Source organism: Hesperophylax consimilis, chromosome 24 (genome assembly GCF_061612785.1).
Source record: "Hesperophylax consimilis isolate HC1 chromosome 24, BYU_Hcon_1.0, whole genome shotgun sequence".
Lineage (NCBI taxonomy): Eukaryota > Metazoa > Arthropoda > Insecta > Trichoptera > Limnephilidae > Hesperophylax > Hesperophylax consimilis.
The window spans coordinates 7,291,568-7,311,541 of record NC_142859.1 but is presented as its reverse complement, the minus strand read 5'-3'; the positions used below and the strand labels follow the sequence as shown (position 1 = coordinate 7,311,541).

Genomic DNA, 19,974 nt, shown 5'->3' with positions numbered 1-19,974 from the left:
TATTTGCCCTGAAACCGGGTAAAAACCATAAAAAAATGTTGCTTTATGATAAGGGTTGGCACATTCAACGATAATTAAAATACATTTTTATTAATAATTTAATTCATAACAAAACATAACACACTTTGGTAAATTTGATTTGATTTGGTAAAATTTGGTAAATTTGGAATTCCGCTTCACGGTAAATATGGAATGTTTATTTGAATTGATACTTGAATTTAGTTATATTATTACTAAAAGTGACTCTTAATGTTAAGGAAAACCTAAAAAAATATATACTTCAAATTTTTATTTCGTTTTAATTATTTCACATATACGATAATACACCGGTCGTCAACCAAAATCATAACGCCATATTACATTTGTTCGCGAGATTTCAAAGCAACTACAAAGTAATATGTCATTTGCTGGAAATACCAACCAAACAAAATAAATCTGAATCCTAGTAAAAAAGCGAAAGTATCTCCTATATTCTTCTCCCTTCCACGTACGAAAATTATTGCAATACGCCTAGAAACAAAACGATGTTTACGTTATTGTTCCTATAAGTATGTTTTTTATGTACCTGCCTACTTGTAGACGTAAAACGAGATCAGTTGACTGTCGAATTGTGTGTGATGATAACAAGTAATATGTTTTGATTTCTGTATTTTTGTACTGAATTGTATGCCACTCAATTTCAGACTTTCAATCAGTTTTTATTTGGCGCATGGATTTAAAATTACCATTGAGGCAAGTACCTGCAAACATTAAAATAAATAAATATAATATATATTTATTTCAAGCTTATTCCAGGTGAACGGGTCGGATATACAAAAGTGGGATAATAATAATGTAGTTCTTATAATTTCTTTAAGAACGTATCTCATTGCCCCTAAAATAATATATTTTACCTAATTTTGGAGTAAATATGTAGATAGTTTTACGAAGAAAGATAATAATAATTTTTATTCTGGGATTCAGTTTGCCAGCAAAAAATTTCTATGCAAAAAAAAGAAAAATCGAGTGGGACTTTTTATTTTTGGTATTGTTTAATGATGTTTGTCGTTTTTTATAGGAAAAAGCAACATATTGAATAGCCAAGATGTCTTCCAGAAAAAGGACCGAACTTTGGTGTTACTTTTCTGAAGTAGATGGAGGGATGCATTGCTCCACAATTTAGAAATGGGAGTTAAAAAATAAACATCCGACTATTCCTCTCCAGGTCCAGCGCCCTGCGCCTTCCGTGTCCTTTGCGGCACCCATCTCAACGATTTTATTAGTGACTTGTAAAATTACTTTTTATTTTTGTTCGTAAAATAACATATTTATTATAAAGTTTGTAATATGTTTATTTTGTGTAACGACATATTGTTTTTTACTAAAGTTACTCCAAAGCTCTCCTCGCTTTAAGAACTCTGTGCTATAAAGTGTAAAGCTTACAAATACAGGTTTTCTAAGTAAAGTTGAATGCGAAAAAATGGTTCATTATTGCTTTCTTTAAGTTTCCTAAATGTGAGCAATCTAGGTACAAAACCAAAATGAAGTGTCGAATCAAGGAATTAAATGAATAAATTCGATGAATTAGTTCACTTGACCAGGTGAATAAGAATGAATTGATTCATTATTGTGAATGAATCTGCCCATGTCTAGTACTAACCGAAGCCACCGCGTGGAAAGGCTCGGTCATTAGTCCGCCGTTTCCCATAGTCAAGCCTATTATTCGATCCCCTCCCATATGTTTTCTTAAATACATTGGCATCAATATTTTAAATTATGACAATAGTAGTGAAAATGATTTGCAAAGTGAACAACCATCTTCTTCAAAAAAATCCAAGTTTGCAGCGTAATTATTTCATCCGAATTAATTCAACAAACCTTTTTTGAAACACAGATTTTTTTTTAATATTAACAGCTAATTTAATTTTTTTCCTCGCAATTAACACATTATGTGGGACATGTTATTTGTTTTATCTAGATTCTAGATAGTATGAAAATATTTCTTATGATCTTATTGTGAAAAAAATGTGTATTTTAAAATGTAGTTCTATTTCTATATTTTTTCTATCTTCTGTTTCTATAATAACAAAAATAATATCAACCTTTGTACCTTATTTTATTGTATTTTTGTTTTATTTTTTGGTCAGTTAGTAAATGATCTCTAATTTTAGTTTCGCAGAGTAATGTTTTTAAGGTGTAAAACTTTTTTTCATATTATAATAGATTTTGATTCAACAATAAAAGGTTAAAAATAAGAACTGATCCCAATTGTTGTCATTGTATTGTAGTTACCTATAATGTCTTATAATTAATATTATTATTCCACACTAACTACACCCATTTAATTTTCTGTCACATAAATAGGCAGTTGTCAAAATAATGAATTGGTTAAAATAACATTATATTATGCAAGTATTTTAAAATTAAAATTGATATTATAGAAGCTTTACGTCTCTTTCATTGGTTTTAACAACGCTTTCGGAAATGCCTGTTTGTGTTGCTTTTTATTGAGAATTTGAGAATTATGAAACAACCTCATTTACAATGCCACAATAATTTAAAAATATATATTGAGTTTGTTTATATTGCACTTCGCATATAAACCACTAGTAAAATTTAATTTAATTCTATGGTTACTATAAAACACCTTTACAGTAACAGATTTTGTTTAAAACATTCATTCTTCCATTGAGGTATAATATTCAATGCATTTTTCACATTTTCGGACAACCAAACACAAAAAACATCAAGTCGGCTTCCCACCCCTCCCCAAGTCCCCACCGCGGCTTACTCGGCGGGCAGCGGTCAGCTATATCTCGCGCCGAACGGCTCGCTTGCCCCCCGTGCGACTAGTCCCACCCCTCCCCTTACCCCGCGGGCTCCCGTTTATCAAAAAATCACGCGAAATGAGCGTGCGTTCGAAATTAATTTTAAAAAATAGGTTGCCGTTCAAAATTTTGTTGGATCTTTGCAGAAATCGTTTTTACATAGCTATCCCATCAACTTGGCGTAAAAAAATTGGACGGGTGATTTTTCCGGAGCGATATTTTTGACTGATATCAAAAAAGCATGTTCCAAAAGAAAAAAATGTTGGATCTCTTGATTAAATAAAGCAAACACCAATATAAAGACACTCCGTGATCAAAAATTGGAGGGAATAATTTTCCCGGTAACAATAGAATTAAAAAACAAATCTCTTTAAAAAAAAACACTTTCCCTACAAAAATATTGTTGGATTTCTGTTTAATCAGGTGGATATTAATTAATACTAACAATATGTGAAGAGTTCTCGAAAGAAATACTTTTCCAGCGAGAGTTATAATTTTTTTTCAGTTTTTGCTAAAAATAACTAACTTCCCGTTAAATATTTTGTTGGATCTCTTGTCATTTGTCATCCCTAAATGATACTCCACGTGACTGCAAAAATTTCATCGACGGGGGAATTTTTGCATACCTCAAACTCTTTATTGATTGGCCTATATGGCAAATATTGCCAAACGAACCTAGGCAACGACTGAAATTTCCAGAATGTCTCTATGAAGGCCTAGGTACCTTGGCGTAGTGGCGTACCATATTTTTTAACATTAACCCCACAAAGGAGGCCCTGAGGAAAATAATTATATACATATATAAACCTTCCGGAGGCCTAATAGTAGAAAAGTCTTACAAATTGATATGGTGTTTTTTTTGCTTTGTATTGTTTTTTTTTTGTTTTTGTTTTTTTTAGTTTTTTGTTTTTTTTTTTTAGATTTGATGTGGTATCTGGCAAAATATGCATATCCGTGGTAATTATTATCCCAATTCAAGATCTTAAAAAGTTCTCCAAACTCTGGGTCCAAACTAAAATGGGTATAATTTCCCTCAGGGTCTATGTTATCTTTTGGGATGCTCTGTGGAGGGGCTCTTTTAAGGAAAGGAAGGATTGGAAAGGTAAAACGTATGAGAGTTGGGTAGAAATCTTGGTATTGGTGTGTCCAGGAGTGAAGGACATACGAATTTATCCATCCCATTGTGGCGTGAGGCGATGGGTCGAGATCGGTAAAATTAATTAATTTAGTCAAATATTGGGTTAACACAACTGTACCAGAAATACAATAATTCATAACATATAACAAAATAAATTGATTGAAATAAAATAATTTTAATTATTGTATTTACGAAACATTATATTTGCACAACAATACAGAAATACATTATGATTAAAAAAATAAAACATTTATTTTCATCCTATATTGCACAGCAAGATCAGAATGAAAGAAAACGGTAAAAAATAACAATTTATTAGCGTTTCAGATCACAGTTCTTGTTTCTTGTTTTTGTAGAATTTATCAAAGGCATAAACTGCCGATATAACGTCGTTGGCCATCACGGCTGGTTCCTCAAAAGCAGCAAAATGACCTCCATTCAAGTTTGATATTTGAACAACGTTCACGAACGCATCCTTGATCTGCCATTTTGTCGTGAACATCAGCTCATGGTTGAATCTAGCTATGGCTGTTGGTACAGTCACTGGAATTCTAGAAGGAAAATAAAAATCATTTAGACCAGTGAATACGGGTGGCATTTAAGTATGGTGAAGCGGAGAGGGTAATTACAGTGCATAAAAAAATTACAAATCAGGTTAAGAGGAACGGCTGCGCGGCCCTTTTCACACCAAACTCAAATTTGAATTTGAGGCCAAAATACCCAAACAAACTGAATCATAAATACTTTTATCAAAAGGTATGACAAATATTTAGTACGAATACCTATGTGCTATTTTATTTATAAAATGTAGATCATTATAAAATGTAGATCATTATAAAATGTAGATCATTATAAAATGTAGATCATTATAAAATGAAGATCACTATAAAATGTAAATCATTATAAAATGTAGATCATTATAAAATGTAGATCATTATAAAATGAAGATCATTATAAAATGTAGATCATTATAAAATGTAGATCATTATACAATGTAGATCATTATAAAATGTAGATCATTATAAAATGTAGATCATTATAAAATTCGATTTTTCATGAATTTAGACGTAACTTTGGCAATTATTTATGACTTCATATGAATTATTTGTAAACAACTAATGTTATTAACTCTATTTACCATGAAATTCAAAACGAAAAAATGCATTTTAATGGGCTTCAATTAAAAATTGCCAACGATTGATGTTCATTAAACACAAATTTGTTGTATTTAAATTTATATTTCTACCCATAAAAAAATAAATCTTTTTTAGTGATGTTTTATCTTAATATATAAAAAATCATGTGTACGCTAATCTCCCAAACCGCCCAACATATTTCAATGAAATTTTGTGAACTTTTATGGTTGGTTAGCTTAGCTAACCAACTTGAAATATAGTATACATAGTTGTGAACCTCATAGGTGGCCCTGTAGTCGAGATCTAAAAAAAATTTCAATGAAAATTATTTTATTTCAGATTTCTCATCCAAAAATGCATACAACCAAAAAATTTTGCTTCCTTACATAGAAGCTGATCTGGGGTAGGACAACGTCTTATATTAAAATGCATTCCAAACGGTTGAGTTAAATTAAATTAAATAAACTGGTTTCCAATCTTTATATATAAAAATTCAGCCTGCCTATGTTTGTACTCGCAAATATCGCGGAAAATTTCAAAGTTTATTTTTATTATTGCCAGGAGTGTTTATATAGAAGGCCAAGATTATATTTTAAATAATTGCTTTCAACTGAATAAAAATAGACAAAGTTGCCTCCAAAATCATGAAAATATTGAAACATTAATGGCCTACACACCATAATTTAAAATATTAAAAAATAAAATAGCACACATCCGTACTATTTATTTACTGTATCTTAATGAAAAATATATTTTTTAGTTTGATGGCGTGTCCTAACAAACGCACTGTTATTTAGATATTATCTTGGTTTTTAATATTTTAGCAAATGTGTTATTTTAACAAAAAACACACACAACCGCTTTATAATGGCACAAAAATTAATAAAAAAAAACATTTCCATATAAACCTTCAATTCTCTTTAAAACTTCTGTTTAAAGAATTTAAAGTCAGAAAATTAAACACATTATACTTCTGTCATGTAACATTACAAATTTTAAACAAAAACAATAGATTACTCACACAAACGTCAATACTCCCAATTCAGAAATGTAAAAAACAATTAGGCAATTCAACTATAAATATCTTGGAGTGAAATTTTTTAATTCACTACCTGAGAGTATCCGAAAAAAAACAAAGATTTTAAACTTTTAAACAACACGTTGTTGACTTTTGAGATATTTAGCCGTGTTCAGCTTCCTTCTCCTCGTTGAGCCATCTTCTCAGGCAATATCTAACATCCTATACATGTTCTGATGATGAAGACTGCAAGGTCGAAGCGTCGACCGATAGGTGCCCCAATTGGTACAAAGTAAGTAGGTACTATAAACAGTTTTAAAAACAAATTTAGTTCCGAACCCGATGTTTTTCAACAAAGCGATTTACGAAAAATGGCAGTGGCGTGAATTGACGAAAAATATCTTTGAATAGCACCCCCCCTAGGCTTAAAAGTTTGAGAAACTCTGTTTCAGTACGAAGTAAGTACATTTTTGTATTATTGTGTTAGGAAAACAACTGTCAATAGAGGTGACATTCTGATGGTGATCTGAAGTCCACTGTATTAATCGCAGTCTTATTCCTATTATTAAAAAAAAAAATTATTAAAAAACTTTGGAATTTCGAAAAAAGTTAATTTGCTTTTTTACTTGTATAATCACGTAGAACCACCTCCCGAAGTTACTTACTTCGAAGATAACCAGTGATTCCTGACATTATTTGGAGTAAAAATATTTTTTTGTCTCCGGTGACTTCTAGTGTTATATTTTTGTTAATTAAAAAAAATTCTACCTCATATGGTCACTGATAACCCAACTCAACCCCTCACATCGCACCTAGCTGTTCAATACCTACTGATTTTTTATGTTTTTAGTTGACAAAAAAAACATAAAAAATTTCATCGGAAACCAAATTTCATTTAATTTTTTTACGGGCCCGGACATCCTGTATAATATATCATTATAACATAAAAAAATGGGTTCAAATTGTTTAAATACCTTCATAATTATATAGTACTGTAAACTATTGTCGGGCATTGATTTCTTATGCATTCTTGCAATCATACTAATAATGTATTGTAATGACATTGTAATCATCTAAGATGTATTTTATTGTTGTAGTAAAAACTAAATAAACAATTTAAAAATGTAGTACTTAATACATTCGTGCATTAAAAGTACAAAATACAGAGATGGCTAGTATCGACTTTACTGTTTAATAATTAATATAATGTGGTTTTTGACCTTGACTCTAGTTGGCGCTTAGGGGAGATATGGATAATGTCTCACTTTAAGAAATTATTTTAAGAATAAAAGGATTATTTTTGAAAGATTACCAGATTGAAATTCAGTTTTGTTATTGCGATAACCGCTATAACAAGATACGGCTGTAATGAGCAAAAGCTTTACACATATTTCCACAGAATTGAAATTAGACAAGACGATTAATCTGCTAGGGAAATAGAAATAGCAGTAGATAAAACCATAATGTTTGAAAATAATCATTTAAAAACCACCATGTGCCGGAGAAACGTGGCGGGTTTAATGTTCTACTCAGTAACTCAGTTGTTAGAAAGGTCCGGAGAGTAAAGCGTCCTGAGTTCAAATATCGGTAGTATCAACAACATTTTCCCTCGTGTTTTTACTGATACATGTTACCATTTCATGGTGTAATTGTAATATCATTCATTAGTTAAAATTTGTATCCATTAATTAAAATAAAATTATAATAAGCAACCAATAATGATCCAAACAACAACTGTGTTATACCAGAGTGAAGAGATAGCACTCGGCTTTTCGCTTCGTTTAGAAGTCCTGCCTAACGGAAATTAAGGAATTTGATTGTGTAATGGTATACAATGAATTAACTTACTCATCCATTCCCAAGGCTTTGTGTGTAAAGTCCAAGGCTTCTGAGTACAGACGAACAGATGTTGTGATGCAGCGACTGTCCCAGTAAACCATGATACTGTCTAGCAGCTCTGTTAGGGAAAACTTCTTGGTCAGGCCTCCATCTGGCAGGCTCATCCATTCGGGATTGGTCCAAGTGGAAAACTTTTCTAGAATATAAGCTGCAAGTCCGACAGGAGAGTCTTTCAAAGCGACACCTGGAAGAGACAATAAAATCAGTTAGTTCGGGGAAGCTAGGCGTAACTACTGTAGCATCCGCCTGTGTATCCTAATCCTGTACCTATGAAATTTAATGTGGGTCCAAACGCCTTCCTGATATTCTTACACGGTCGGTATTTTCCAGAATGAAAACTGTTGGTTTTTACGGTTAGAAAATTGATTAGACCTCCCACACAGCATCCCCAAAAATGACGACTTCACCTGGTTAGTAAATATTTAAAGAATGAGAATTTTATCTATTAACTATTACTACTAACTATTTTCTTGAACTGTGGACCCAAGAATATTATTTTAACAGTCTGATTCTCTAGCATTAATTGAAGATCTGCCTTTCGAAAACATGCGACAACTTACCAGTAGTGTTAGGTTTAGTCGCTTATATGTGCATATAACCAGTTTTTCGGATTCATTTCTGGAAGGTTTGATAGTGGATAAACCTTGAACATGTAAAATTTAATATTTCTAACTTTAAAGGATCGTTAATAACCTACAACTAACCGTATCTGCATACTCAAAACAATACAAAGTTGAATACGTATCAAAATATAGTGGTTAAAATATTTGAAGCCCGTTATCTCAGAATAGGGTCGGAGTCAGGTGGAACCTTGTTATTCAATGGGGTCGATATATAGATGCATTTCTGAAAACATATATAGTTAAACATATAAAACATGGAATAACTTACCAACGGTATCGGGTTTAGTCGCTTGGATGTGCATATAACCAGACTCTAGGATTAATTTCTGGAAAATTTTTGACAGAGGAAAAACCTTGGAAATGTGCTCTTCATCAACAAACAACGAAGGGTAAAGGCTAGCCAGGAACAGTTTGGCCCATCCCAAGCTGCTATCTACTACAGGCATGTTAGTGTGGTACCCATATATGTTTTGAGGATATAGAATTGCCATGGCCTTGGTGATGAGGCTTCCCCAGTCCCCTCCTTGAATTACGAACTTCTCCTTATAGCCAAGACGAACCATCAGATTACGCATGATCACTGCCATTTGTGTTGTTGCCAATCCGGGATTTGCAGCCGCCTAAAATACATTATATAATTAGGTTTAATTTAGTTCTTCAACATTGAGAAATTTTAGCTCGAGCTAACAAAATAAAAACACGTTGTGGATTTTAAAACTTGTGACGATTAGATTACAAAAATACGCTCTAAAATAATGATTGACTGTGACTTGACGTGACACTAGTTTGGTGCGAAATGAGCCTTATTTATTCAATTATTATGGGGTTACGATCTTTCTTTGAAAATATAAATAATATTAGCAAAAATAATTACACACCTGCGAATAACCGTACCCTGGAAGACTGGGTACAATTACGTTGAAAACGAAATCTCTGTCCTTGCTTGGTGTGGTCAACAAAGGAATCATTTTGTGGAACTCCAAATAGCTACCAGGCCATCCGTGTAACAGCAGTAGGGGAATGATCCTGACTCCTTTGACAGGTTTCTGCTTCAAGTGAACGAAGTGGATATCCAAGCCCTGGATGTTGGTCTTGAACTGCGGAAACTTGTTGAAGTAGTTTTCTCTTTCAGAGAAGTCATATTGGTTTTTCCAAAATGCGACCACTTCTTTGAGATGCTTTCCGTTGAAGCCATATTCGAAACCAATTCCTTCTAAAGGTTCTGTGTACCATTCGCTCTTGGCGAGACGACTCTTCAGACCAGCTATTCTCTGAAAAAGGATAAAATAAAATAGTTCGTACTAGAAAGATAGAAGAAAAATATTTTTTTAATGGGTCACACAAAAGAAGTGATACATATTATTTAACTGTATGTTTGAATTACGGAAAAAAAACAACGACAATGATTCGAAAAAAAATTGGGTTTACAATTTGGTTACCTCAGGGTCGAATGTAACTTTGAATGGTCTGATGGTTGTGTCTTGCGTTTTGGGTGGCTTTCCAGGGCCCCACCATTGGTTCTGGTCGAGCTGTGGAACTGGGGAGACTTTGTACAAGCCGTGGATCACATACCCCACTAGCGCCGCCACTAGTGCTACGCCCACAATTAAGGTCTTCCTGCAACAACCCATCTGAAAAAAAGAAACAATTAAAATTATGTTCGAAAGCATTATGTATCAAAAATATACAAAAAGTATAGTACTAGCGCAGACCCGTCAAAAATCTTGAAAAGGCAATAAGCCAATTGATCACATTATTTAAAAATTTCATAGTAACATTTTCGAAATCTTGGTATAATGATCTATCCACTCGATTTTTTCCAGTTCTTTATAAAATCCATGCAAGTGGCCTAATAAAATAATTAAGAAATATAAGTTGGTACTTTTTCGCTTGTGTGAATTTTTTCAAACAAACTGTACCAATTTTGAAAATGACTCATTCAAATTTAAACCAAATCCAAGTTTTAGAGTTCATTGAACCGTAGTTACAGACACACAACCGGCATGAGTATTTTTGATTATAAAAAATGAACATAGGTTTTTGGACCAACGTTTTAAAAAAATATATCAAAAAAGCAATAAACGTGAAACATAAAAACCACAATCTCGATAATATAATTGAGCAACCATCAAAATAACATCTTTAAATAGTATAAAAGAAAGTCGCTATCCGCGTCTGTCTGTTTAGTTCTTTAAAACTACGCAACGGATTTCGATAGGGTTTTCACGACCATTTAGAGAATTTCTTCCGAAAGGTTTATATAAAATACATGCATATTATATTTAAAGAAAGTAGAAGAAAAGGCGATGTTTATCTTAGTGTTCATAACCTCGTACTATACTCCAAATCATTCACAACCCCGAGCAACGCGCGGGTACACCACATTCATAAAGGAAACAAAATACAGACTTTAAAGAACCATTTACTCGTGAAACTAATTATTGCAGACAGACAAACTAAAGATATAAAATATAGACTATAAAGAACCATTAAGTTGTGAAACTAATTATTGCAGACAGACAAACTAAAGACATAAAATATAGACTATAAAGAACCATTTACTCGTGAAACTAATTATTGCAGACAGGCAAACTAGAGACATAAAATATGTACTGCAAATAACCATTTACTCGTGAAACTAATTAAACAAAAGACGTAAAACTTTTTCATTTCTGATGAATCCTGAATTTATTAATAATTGTAATTTCATTTCTCGCTTTACCCGCCGACTCTCTTTATCCAGCATTCCTCAATGAAATGATAGCATAATGAATACATGACGTAACTTTGTAAGGTGCCTATACTGTGTAGACTCTACCAGGGGTATCCAACACGATTACTAGGCCAGTCAATAAAGGTTCAAAATGAGGCTAACCCAAGCATTAATTCCCCCGTCGATGAAATTTTTGCAGTCACGTGGAGTATCATTTAGGGATGACGAATGACAAGAGATCCAACAAAATATTTAACGGGAAGTTAGTTATTTTTAGCAAAAACTGAAAAAAAATTATAACTCTCGCTGGAAAAGTATTTCTTTCGAGAACTCTTCACATATTGTTAGTATTAATTAATATCCACCTGATTAAATAGAAATCCAACAATATTTTTGTAGGGAAAGTGTTTTTTTTTAAAGAGATTTGTTTTTTAATTCTATTGTTACCGGGAAAATTATTCCCTCCAATTTTTGATCACGGAGTGTCTTTATATTGGTGTTTGCTTTATTTAATCAAGAGATCCAACATTTTTTTCTTTTGGAACATGCTTTTTTGATATCAGTCAAAAATATCGCTCCGGAAAAATCACCCGTCCAATTTTTTTACGCCAAGTTGATGGGATAGCTATGTAAAAACGATTTCTGCAAAGATCCAACAAAATTTTGAACGGCAACCTATTTTTTTAAATTAATTTCGAACGCACGCTCATTTCGCGTGATTTTTTGATGAACGGGAGCCCGCGGGGTAAGGGGAGGGGTGGGGCTAGTCGCACGGGGGGATAGCGAGCCGTGCGGCGCGGGATATAGCTGCCCGCGGGGTAAGGGGAGGGGTAGGGCTAGTTCCATTCGGGACTACGCTACGCGTTTGACGGCCGCTTCTAGAGTCTGTGTAAAATTAACAAAGGGCAAATTGCATGGTTTATTGACAACGCTTCGTATATCTGCTTTCGATTCGAGCTTTTAAAACCACAATTCCTTATGGATTAATAAATCCAATATGGACTTTTTGTAAATTCCATTTTTATTCGAAAAAGAATCTGAACTCATCAATTTTATCAATAAATTGATTACACTTTTCAAAAAACTTTTTTTACATAGTTACATTGAAAAGAAAAAAAACATGACAATACTTCTATTAAAATCGAAAATAAAGTTGGCAGTTAATAAGTTAATAATTAATAACACAATTCTGAAACGAATTGATATTTTCCCTGAAACCGGGTAAAAACCATAAAAAAATGTTGCTTTATGATAAGGGTTGGCACATTCAACGATAATTAAAATACATTTTTATTAATAATTTAATTCATAACAAAACATAACACACTTTGGTAAATTTGATTTGATTTGGTAAAATTTGGTAAATTTGGAATTCCGCTTCACGGTAAATATGGAATGTTTATTTGAATTGATACTTGAATTTAGTTATATTATTACTAAAAGTGACTCTTAATGTTAAGGAAAACCTAAAAAAATATACACTTCAAATTTTTATTTCGTTTTAATTATTTCACATATACGATAATACACCGGTCGTCAACCAAAATCATAACGCCATATTACATTTGTTCGCGAGATTTCAAAGCAACTACAAAGTAATATGTCATTTGCTGGAAATACCAACCAAACAAAATAAATCTGAATCCTAGTAAAAAAGCGAAAGTATCTCCTATATTCTTCTCCCTTCCAATTATTGCAATACGCCTAGAAACAAAACGATGTTTACGTTATTGTTCCTATAAGTATGTTTTTTATGTACCTGCCTACTTGTAGACGTAAAACGAGATCAGTTGACTGTCGAATTGTGTGTGATGATAACAAGTAATATGTTTTGATTTCTGTATTTTTGTACTGAATTGTATGCCACTCAATTTCAGACTTTCAATCAGTTTTTATTTGGCGCATGGATTTAAAATTACCATTGAGGCAAGTACCTGCAAACATTAAAATAAATAAATATAATATATATTTATTTCAAGCTTATTCCAGGTGAACGGGTCGGATATACAAAAGTGGGATAATAATAATGTAGTTCTTATAATTTCTTTAAGAACGTATCTCATTGCCCCTAAAATAATATATTTTACCTAATTTTGTAGTAAATATGTAGATAGTTTTACGAAGAAAGATAATAATAATTTTTATTCTGGGATTCAGTTTGCCAGCAAAAAATTTCTATGCAAAAAAAAGAAAAATCGAGTGGGACTTTTTATTTTTGGTATTGTTTAATGATGTTTGTCGTTTTTTATAGGAAAAAGCAACATATTGAATAGCCGAGATGTCTTCCAGAAAAAGGACCGAACTTTGGTGTTACTTTTCTGAAGTAGATGGAGGGATGCATTGCTCCACAATTTAGAAATGGGAGTTAAAAAATAAACATCCGACTATTCCTCTCCAGGTCCAGCGCCCTGTGCCTTCCGTGTCCTTTGCGGCACCCATCTCAACGATTTTATTAGTGACTTGTAAAATTACTTTTTATTTTTGTTCGTAAAATAACATATTTATTATAAAGTTTGTAATATGTTTATTTTGTGTAACGACATATTGTTTTTTACTAAAGTTACTCCAAAGCTCTCCTCGCTTTAAGAACTCTGTGCTATAAAGTGTAAAGCTTACAAATACAGGTTTTCTAAGTAAAGTTATAAATGTACTTCTGCAATGTACAAAATAAATCCCTATATTTGATATTTTTTGTGTGTTTATTTAAAATGTTTTTTTCAAAACGAACACATTTATGTGAATGCGAAAAAATGGTTCATTATTGCTTTCTTTAAGTTTCCTAAATGTGAGCAATCTAGGTACAAAACCAAAATGAAGTGTCGAATCAAGGAATTAAATGAATAAATTCGATGAATTAGTTCACTTGACCATGTGAATAAGAATGAATTGATTCATTATTGTGAATGAATCTGCCCATGTCTAGTACTAACCGAAGCCACCGCGTGGAAAGGCTCGGTCATTAGTCCGCCGTTTCCCATAGTCAAGCCTATTATTCGATCCCCTCCCATATGTTTTCTTAAATACATTGGCATCAATATTTTAAATTATGACAATAGTAGTGAAAATGATTTGCAAAGTGAACAACCATCTTCTTCAAAAAAATCCAAGTTTGCAGCGTAATTATTTCATCCGAATTAATTCAACAAACCTTTTTTGAAACACAGATTTTTTTTTAATATTAACAGCTAATTTAATTTTTTTCCTCGCAATTAACACATTATGTGGGACATGTTATTTGTTTTATCTAGATTCTAGATAGTATGAAAATATTTCTTATGATCTTATTGTGAAAAAAATGTGTATTTTAAAATGTAGTTCTATTTCTATATTTTTTCTATCTTCTGTTTCTATAATAACAAAAATAATATCAACCTTTGTACCTTATTTTATTGTATTTTTGTTTTATTTTTTGGTCAGTTAGTAAATGATCTCTAATTTTAGTTTCGCAGAGTAATGTTTTTAAGGTGTAAAACTTTTTTTCATATTATAATAGATTTTGATTCAACAATAAAACGTTAAAAATAAGAACTGATCCCAATTGTTGTCATTGTATTGTAGTTACCTATAATGTCTTATAATTAATATTATTATTCCACACTAACTACACCCATTTAATTTTCTGTCACATAAATAGGCAGTTGTCAAAATAATGAATTGGTTAAAATAACATTATATTATGCAAGTATTTTAAAATTAAAATTGATATTATAGAAGCTTTACGTCTCTTTCATTGGTTTTAACAACGCTTTCGGAAATGCCTGTTTGTGTTGCTTTTTATTGAGAATTTGAGAATTATGAAACAACCTCATTTACAATGCCACAATAATTTAAAAATATATATTGAGTTTGTTTATATTGCACTTCGCATATAAACCACTAGTAAAATTTAATTTAATTCTATGGTTACTATAAAACACCTTTACAGTAATAGAAACAGATTTTGTTTAAAACATTCATTCTTCCATTGAGGTATAATATTCAATGCATTTTTCACATTTTCGGACAACCAAACACAAAAAACATCAAGTCGGCTTCCCACCCCTCCCCAAGTCCCCACCGCGGCTTACTCGGCGGGCAGCGGTCAGCTATATCTCGCGCCGAACGGCTCGCTTGCCCCCCGTGCGACTAGTCCCACCCCTCCCCTTACCCCGCGGGCTCCCGTCTATCAAAAAATCACGCGAAATGAGCGTGCGTTCGAAATTAATTTTAAAAAATAGGTTGCCGTTCAAAATTTTGTTGGATCTTTGCAGAAATCGTTATTACATAGCTATCCCATCAACTTGGCGTAAAAAAATTGGACGGGTGATTTTTCCGGAGCGATATTTTTGACTGATATCAAAAAAGCATGTTCCAAAAGAAAAAAATGTTGGATCTCTTGATTAAATAAAGCAAACACCAATATAAAGACACTCCGTGATCAAAAATTGGAGGGAATAATTTTCCCGGTAACAATAGAATTAAAAAACAAATCTCTTTTAAAAAAAACACTTTCCCTACAAAAATATTGTTGGATTTCTATTTAATCAGGTGGATATTAATTAATACTAACAATATGTGAAGAGTTCTCGAAAGAAATACTTTTCCAGCGAGAGTTATAATTTTTTTTCAGTTTTTCCTAAAAATAACTAACTTCCCGTTAAATATTTTGTTGGATCTCTTGTCATTTGTCATCCCTAAATGATACTCCACGTGACTGCAAAAATTTCATCGACGGGGGAATTTTTGCATACCTCAAACTCTTTATTGATTGGCCTACTAGGGATCGGCTAGCATCAGCTATACTCGTAACCATTCGGGTACACCTGTCATGCTGTCTCTGTCAGATAGTGCAAGTACCGCCATCTATGGAAATACCATAAAACTACTTTAACTGGATAATAATAACAGATCTACACATTCTATCGACATATGGTGAGCGGTATCGAAATTACAACCAAATAACAACACTACAATTATGTATATCATCAGTTTATTGATATTTCAAGTAATAATAATAATAATAATTGGATAATTTGTAGAGCGCCGTTTTTGTGAAAAATCACCTCAAGGGCGCTGTAAAATTTATTTCCTAGGATCTACATTTGTTATTTAGAAAAGATACCAAAACATACTTACCTGGCAAGTCACTTCCGACAAACACACTTATATTAAAAAGTTTATGCTTATAAAAGATAAAACTGCACGCAGAGGACACTATATCAAAAAACACTGGTCATCGCATGACCTTAAGTCTGCTATAGTTTTTTGTTATTAAGAATGTTTTAAGTTATTTTATTATTTCGCTACAACAATTAGCAAAAACATGTTTGTTATCATTATCATTAAACACTAATTAGTAGTTAGACTTGTAATACCAACTTATAAAATAATCGCTTTGTACCTCAAATATGTTGGTATATTCGCGCCTACCGATTTTTCTTGTACCTTCACAAGGTCAGTATAATTATTTCATTTGTGAACATTCTCACTATGTATATCAAAAAACGCTAGCTTAAATATATTACCGATTTTAAATTTGATGTTAAATGGGTGGAATAATAAATCGGGGTCGACACTGAAAGACATGACACGACCAAGCCTTTCAAATATTCGATTCATGGTCATGGAATAGCAGAGGAGAATATGTGAATATGAATTCTGATAAATAAAGGAGTTTGTCAATACAGAGTTGTGTAGTGTTCCATCTTATCTGCTTACCCTACGGCGAAATGGCTTGAGGGTTAGCTAGTTACCATTGCGGGATTTGCAAACCCTGGTTTGCACTCTAATGCGATATTCGCAATTGTGTTTGCAAATCCCGCACCTTTTTCAAATCCCGCGGGATTGCGAGATTTTTAAGGGGTATTAAATTGAAATAATGTCGACATTTCATAAATAATTTTTATGTTTTGGTGTCAATGTTCTTTGCTACTAGTAATATTATAAAGAAATATTGAAGTATTTTAGACTTTGATAAAAATATAATTCGTAAAATACGAAGAGTATGGGGAGAGCCCTGCTACCGTGAACGGACACTTTTGTGCACACAAGTCCAGCTGCGGAAAACGTTCTCTCTACTTCCACACTAGTTGGTGGGAACATCATCAAGAAGATGTGTGCTAACTGAAGGCATATCCCTCTGATACCTCCGTTCTCAAAAGGGACATTGAAGGAACAATTGAATCAAGTTTCCAAGCTTGAGATGCGGCTCTATCCTCTCTTTTTAACATCAAGTTCAGTTCTTCCATTGTCAAAGATTGACCACCGCTTATTTATATAAACAGCATGTTTTTAATGTTTAAATATTATTGAAATGCCGCGTGATTGCGGGATTGCGAGATTGCGAGATTGCGAGATTGCAAACCCTAATTCACATTAAAAAAATACTTAGATGCTTAAGAAGATTCTCTACCTAGCTCTGCTACGAGAATGCAATAAAATAAGAAGTATTGAAGTAAGATATCGATTCGTTATTGAATCTGACAAATACATACTCTTTTTTTAATCAACGATTTTGCACTTATACCATCCCATTAATTGAGCACGTTTCAGTTACTATGCAGAATGTTAGTTTACACCGAGCCAGAAGGTTTTTAATATATCTTTTTGCGGTAGAACTTTCTCACGTTTGGTATGTGGAACGTTGTAGGCTGATTCTCCTTCTCATATTCTGCTTTAGTATGGAAAGAGAGTGGTGTGAAATCTCTCATTGCGTGCGTTATTTACAATCTAAATTAAAGCGTGAAAACATATTTTGAAAGTGACAGAATCAAAATCACGTAAGAGAAAATTTTGTAAACAATTCTTTTTTTTTTACTGTGTCCTTTCGAGATTCGGGTTCCCTGACCCCCGTTCAAATTCTCAAGTTTTCCAGACGTTTATTATTTTTAAATGATAACTAACGTTTATAAAACAAGGTTTTATGCATAGCATAAAGGATAACAAATAATTATAAGCAATAATTAGTCATCCGAAATACTAATACAAATTGAAAATATCTCCCGAGTAAAAATAAATGCCGCCAACGGGAATTGAACCCGTGCCTTCTGACGTCCGGTCAGGTGCTCTGTATCCACTGAGCTATGTCGGCTTATTTCCAACCCGCCAGATGATTCAATATGTACTAGTACCTCAATCAACAATTACTGCTTAATATATTTTTTCACCCGTAAACAACCAACTTTATTTTTGTAGGAAAGGCTTTGTTAGTGCTAAATTTCTCACGAGATGGCGTCGAGACATATGATATCTTCATTTATTGGTGAAATATTTTTGACTTGTCAAATATTATTATTTTTAAATGATAAACTAACGTTTATAAGACAAGGTTTTATGCATAGCATAAAGGATAACAAATAATTATAAGCAATAATTAGTCATCCGAAATATGATAGGAATGAAATATGAGAAATAGGATGACTAATTATTGCTTATAATTATTTGTCCAGACGTTTGTTACGCCTCTGATTGACGGTAAAATGTCTAGACCTGGAAAATTGGAAAGCAGAAATTAGCGTTCCTAAGACAATGCAATGCATTTTCAGCACAAAATTTAATTTTATGATTCCGAATCATCCATATGAATCCATCCTCCGATTTATATGTGCTCTTCATCTTTCTTTCCTGTTACAATCATTTACATTCCTTTTAATTGATTATGCCAGACTTTATGTTGTCCACTTTGCAACATTTATAATTGAAACGTTGCAAAAGATAGATTTAAACGGCGTGCTTAGTGATCAGATTTTCTCGTAAAACTTTTATTTTCTTCCCCTATATTTGACATCTTCGGCACAGCCGGAAAAAAAACGCTTTCCAAGCATATGGAACTTTACAATTAGAGGCGCTATTGCACACTAGCGATAATTGGTGCTCACTGTCTGTAGATCGGATTTTGTAGTTTCCGGTCGTTGGAAGCCAAAGCGAAATAATTGGACGTACAAAAGTGTAACCAATTTTTTAGCTTCATGTCTCGTCTAAATGCATCAATCAATGGCCAAACATTATTTTTGACGATTGAAGGTTGTTTTTATTACTCGTTATTGTACCTAAAATCTCGGATTTTAAATTTTACCTACATGGGTTTGTAGATTCTCATGTTCCTCATTAAAAAGATCCTCCGCTCAGCATACCCAAAAATGACTGAATTAGTTGGTATAACACGTAAATCTGGCCCCAATCCATTTCGCTAATATATATTTATTTTATGTGCTTATCTGTCATTCTGTAACTGTATTATGTCTGTCAAATCCCTACGGGCGTTCAATAAATAAATATTAGAGTATTGTCAAAACGGTTTGTTTTCAAGAACTAGCAGTATCCCGACACGCGTTGCTGTGGCGCAGTCTGCCTGTGCAGATAGAGAAACAATAGAGTGTTTTATGTACAACAGATGGCAATGTTTAAAAAAATCTATATAATATAGGTAAATACAAAACACGCACGTATTCGAATGCAACGTGTCAAAATTTCAAAGTAATCGGTGATTTAAGAACTTACAAAGATTTAAAATTTTGAACGTATTTTTATTTATACAGATTATAATTACGTTATAACTTATAACATATAAGCCGTTCTCCCTTATTCTAACTACAGAGTTTTCTAATAAGAGGTGTTACATATTTTGATATTCAAAGAAAATTTTGCCTTAAAATATCAATG

General features: G+C 32.6%; 2 protein-coding genes across 2 annotated transcripts in view; one reads left to right on the top strand and one right to left on the bottom strand.

Annotated features, from left to right (window-relative positions):
* The window catches only part of mim (missing-in-metastasis), a 341,092-nt gene that overhangs the window by 12,703 nt on the left and 308,415 nt on the right, over nucleotides 1-19,974 (top strand). The window lies entirely within an intron of this gene.
* LOC149411849 (juvenile hormone epoxide hydrolase 1-like) lies at nucleotides 4,105-10,267 on the bottom strand. The gene is made up of 5 exons (XM_089646501.1): nucleotides 10,061-10,267; nucleotides 9,500-9,892; nucleotides 8,890-9,241; nucleotides 7,948-8,182; nucleotides 4,105-4,496 (listed from the first exon to the last, which is right to left on the bottom strand). Exons 1-5 carry the CDS (start codon nucleotides 10,250-10,252, stop codon nucleotides 4,274-4,276), a joined length of 1,395 nt encoding a protein of 464 aa, XP_089502627.1. The 5' UTR covers nucleotides 10,253-10,267; the 3' UTR covers nucleotides 4,105-4,273.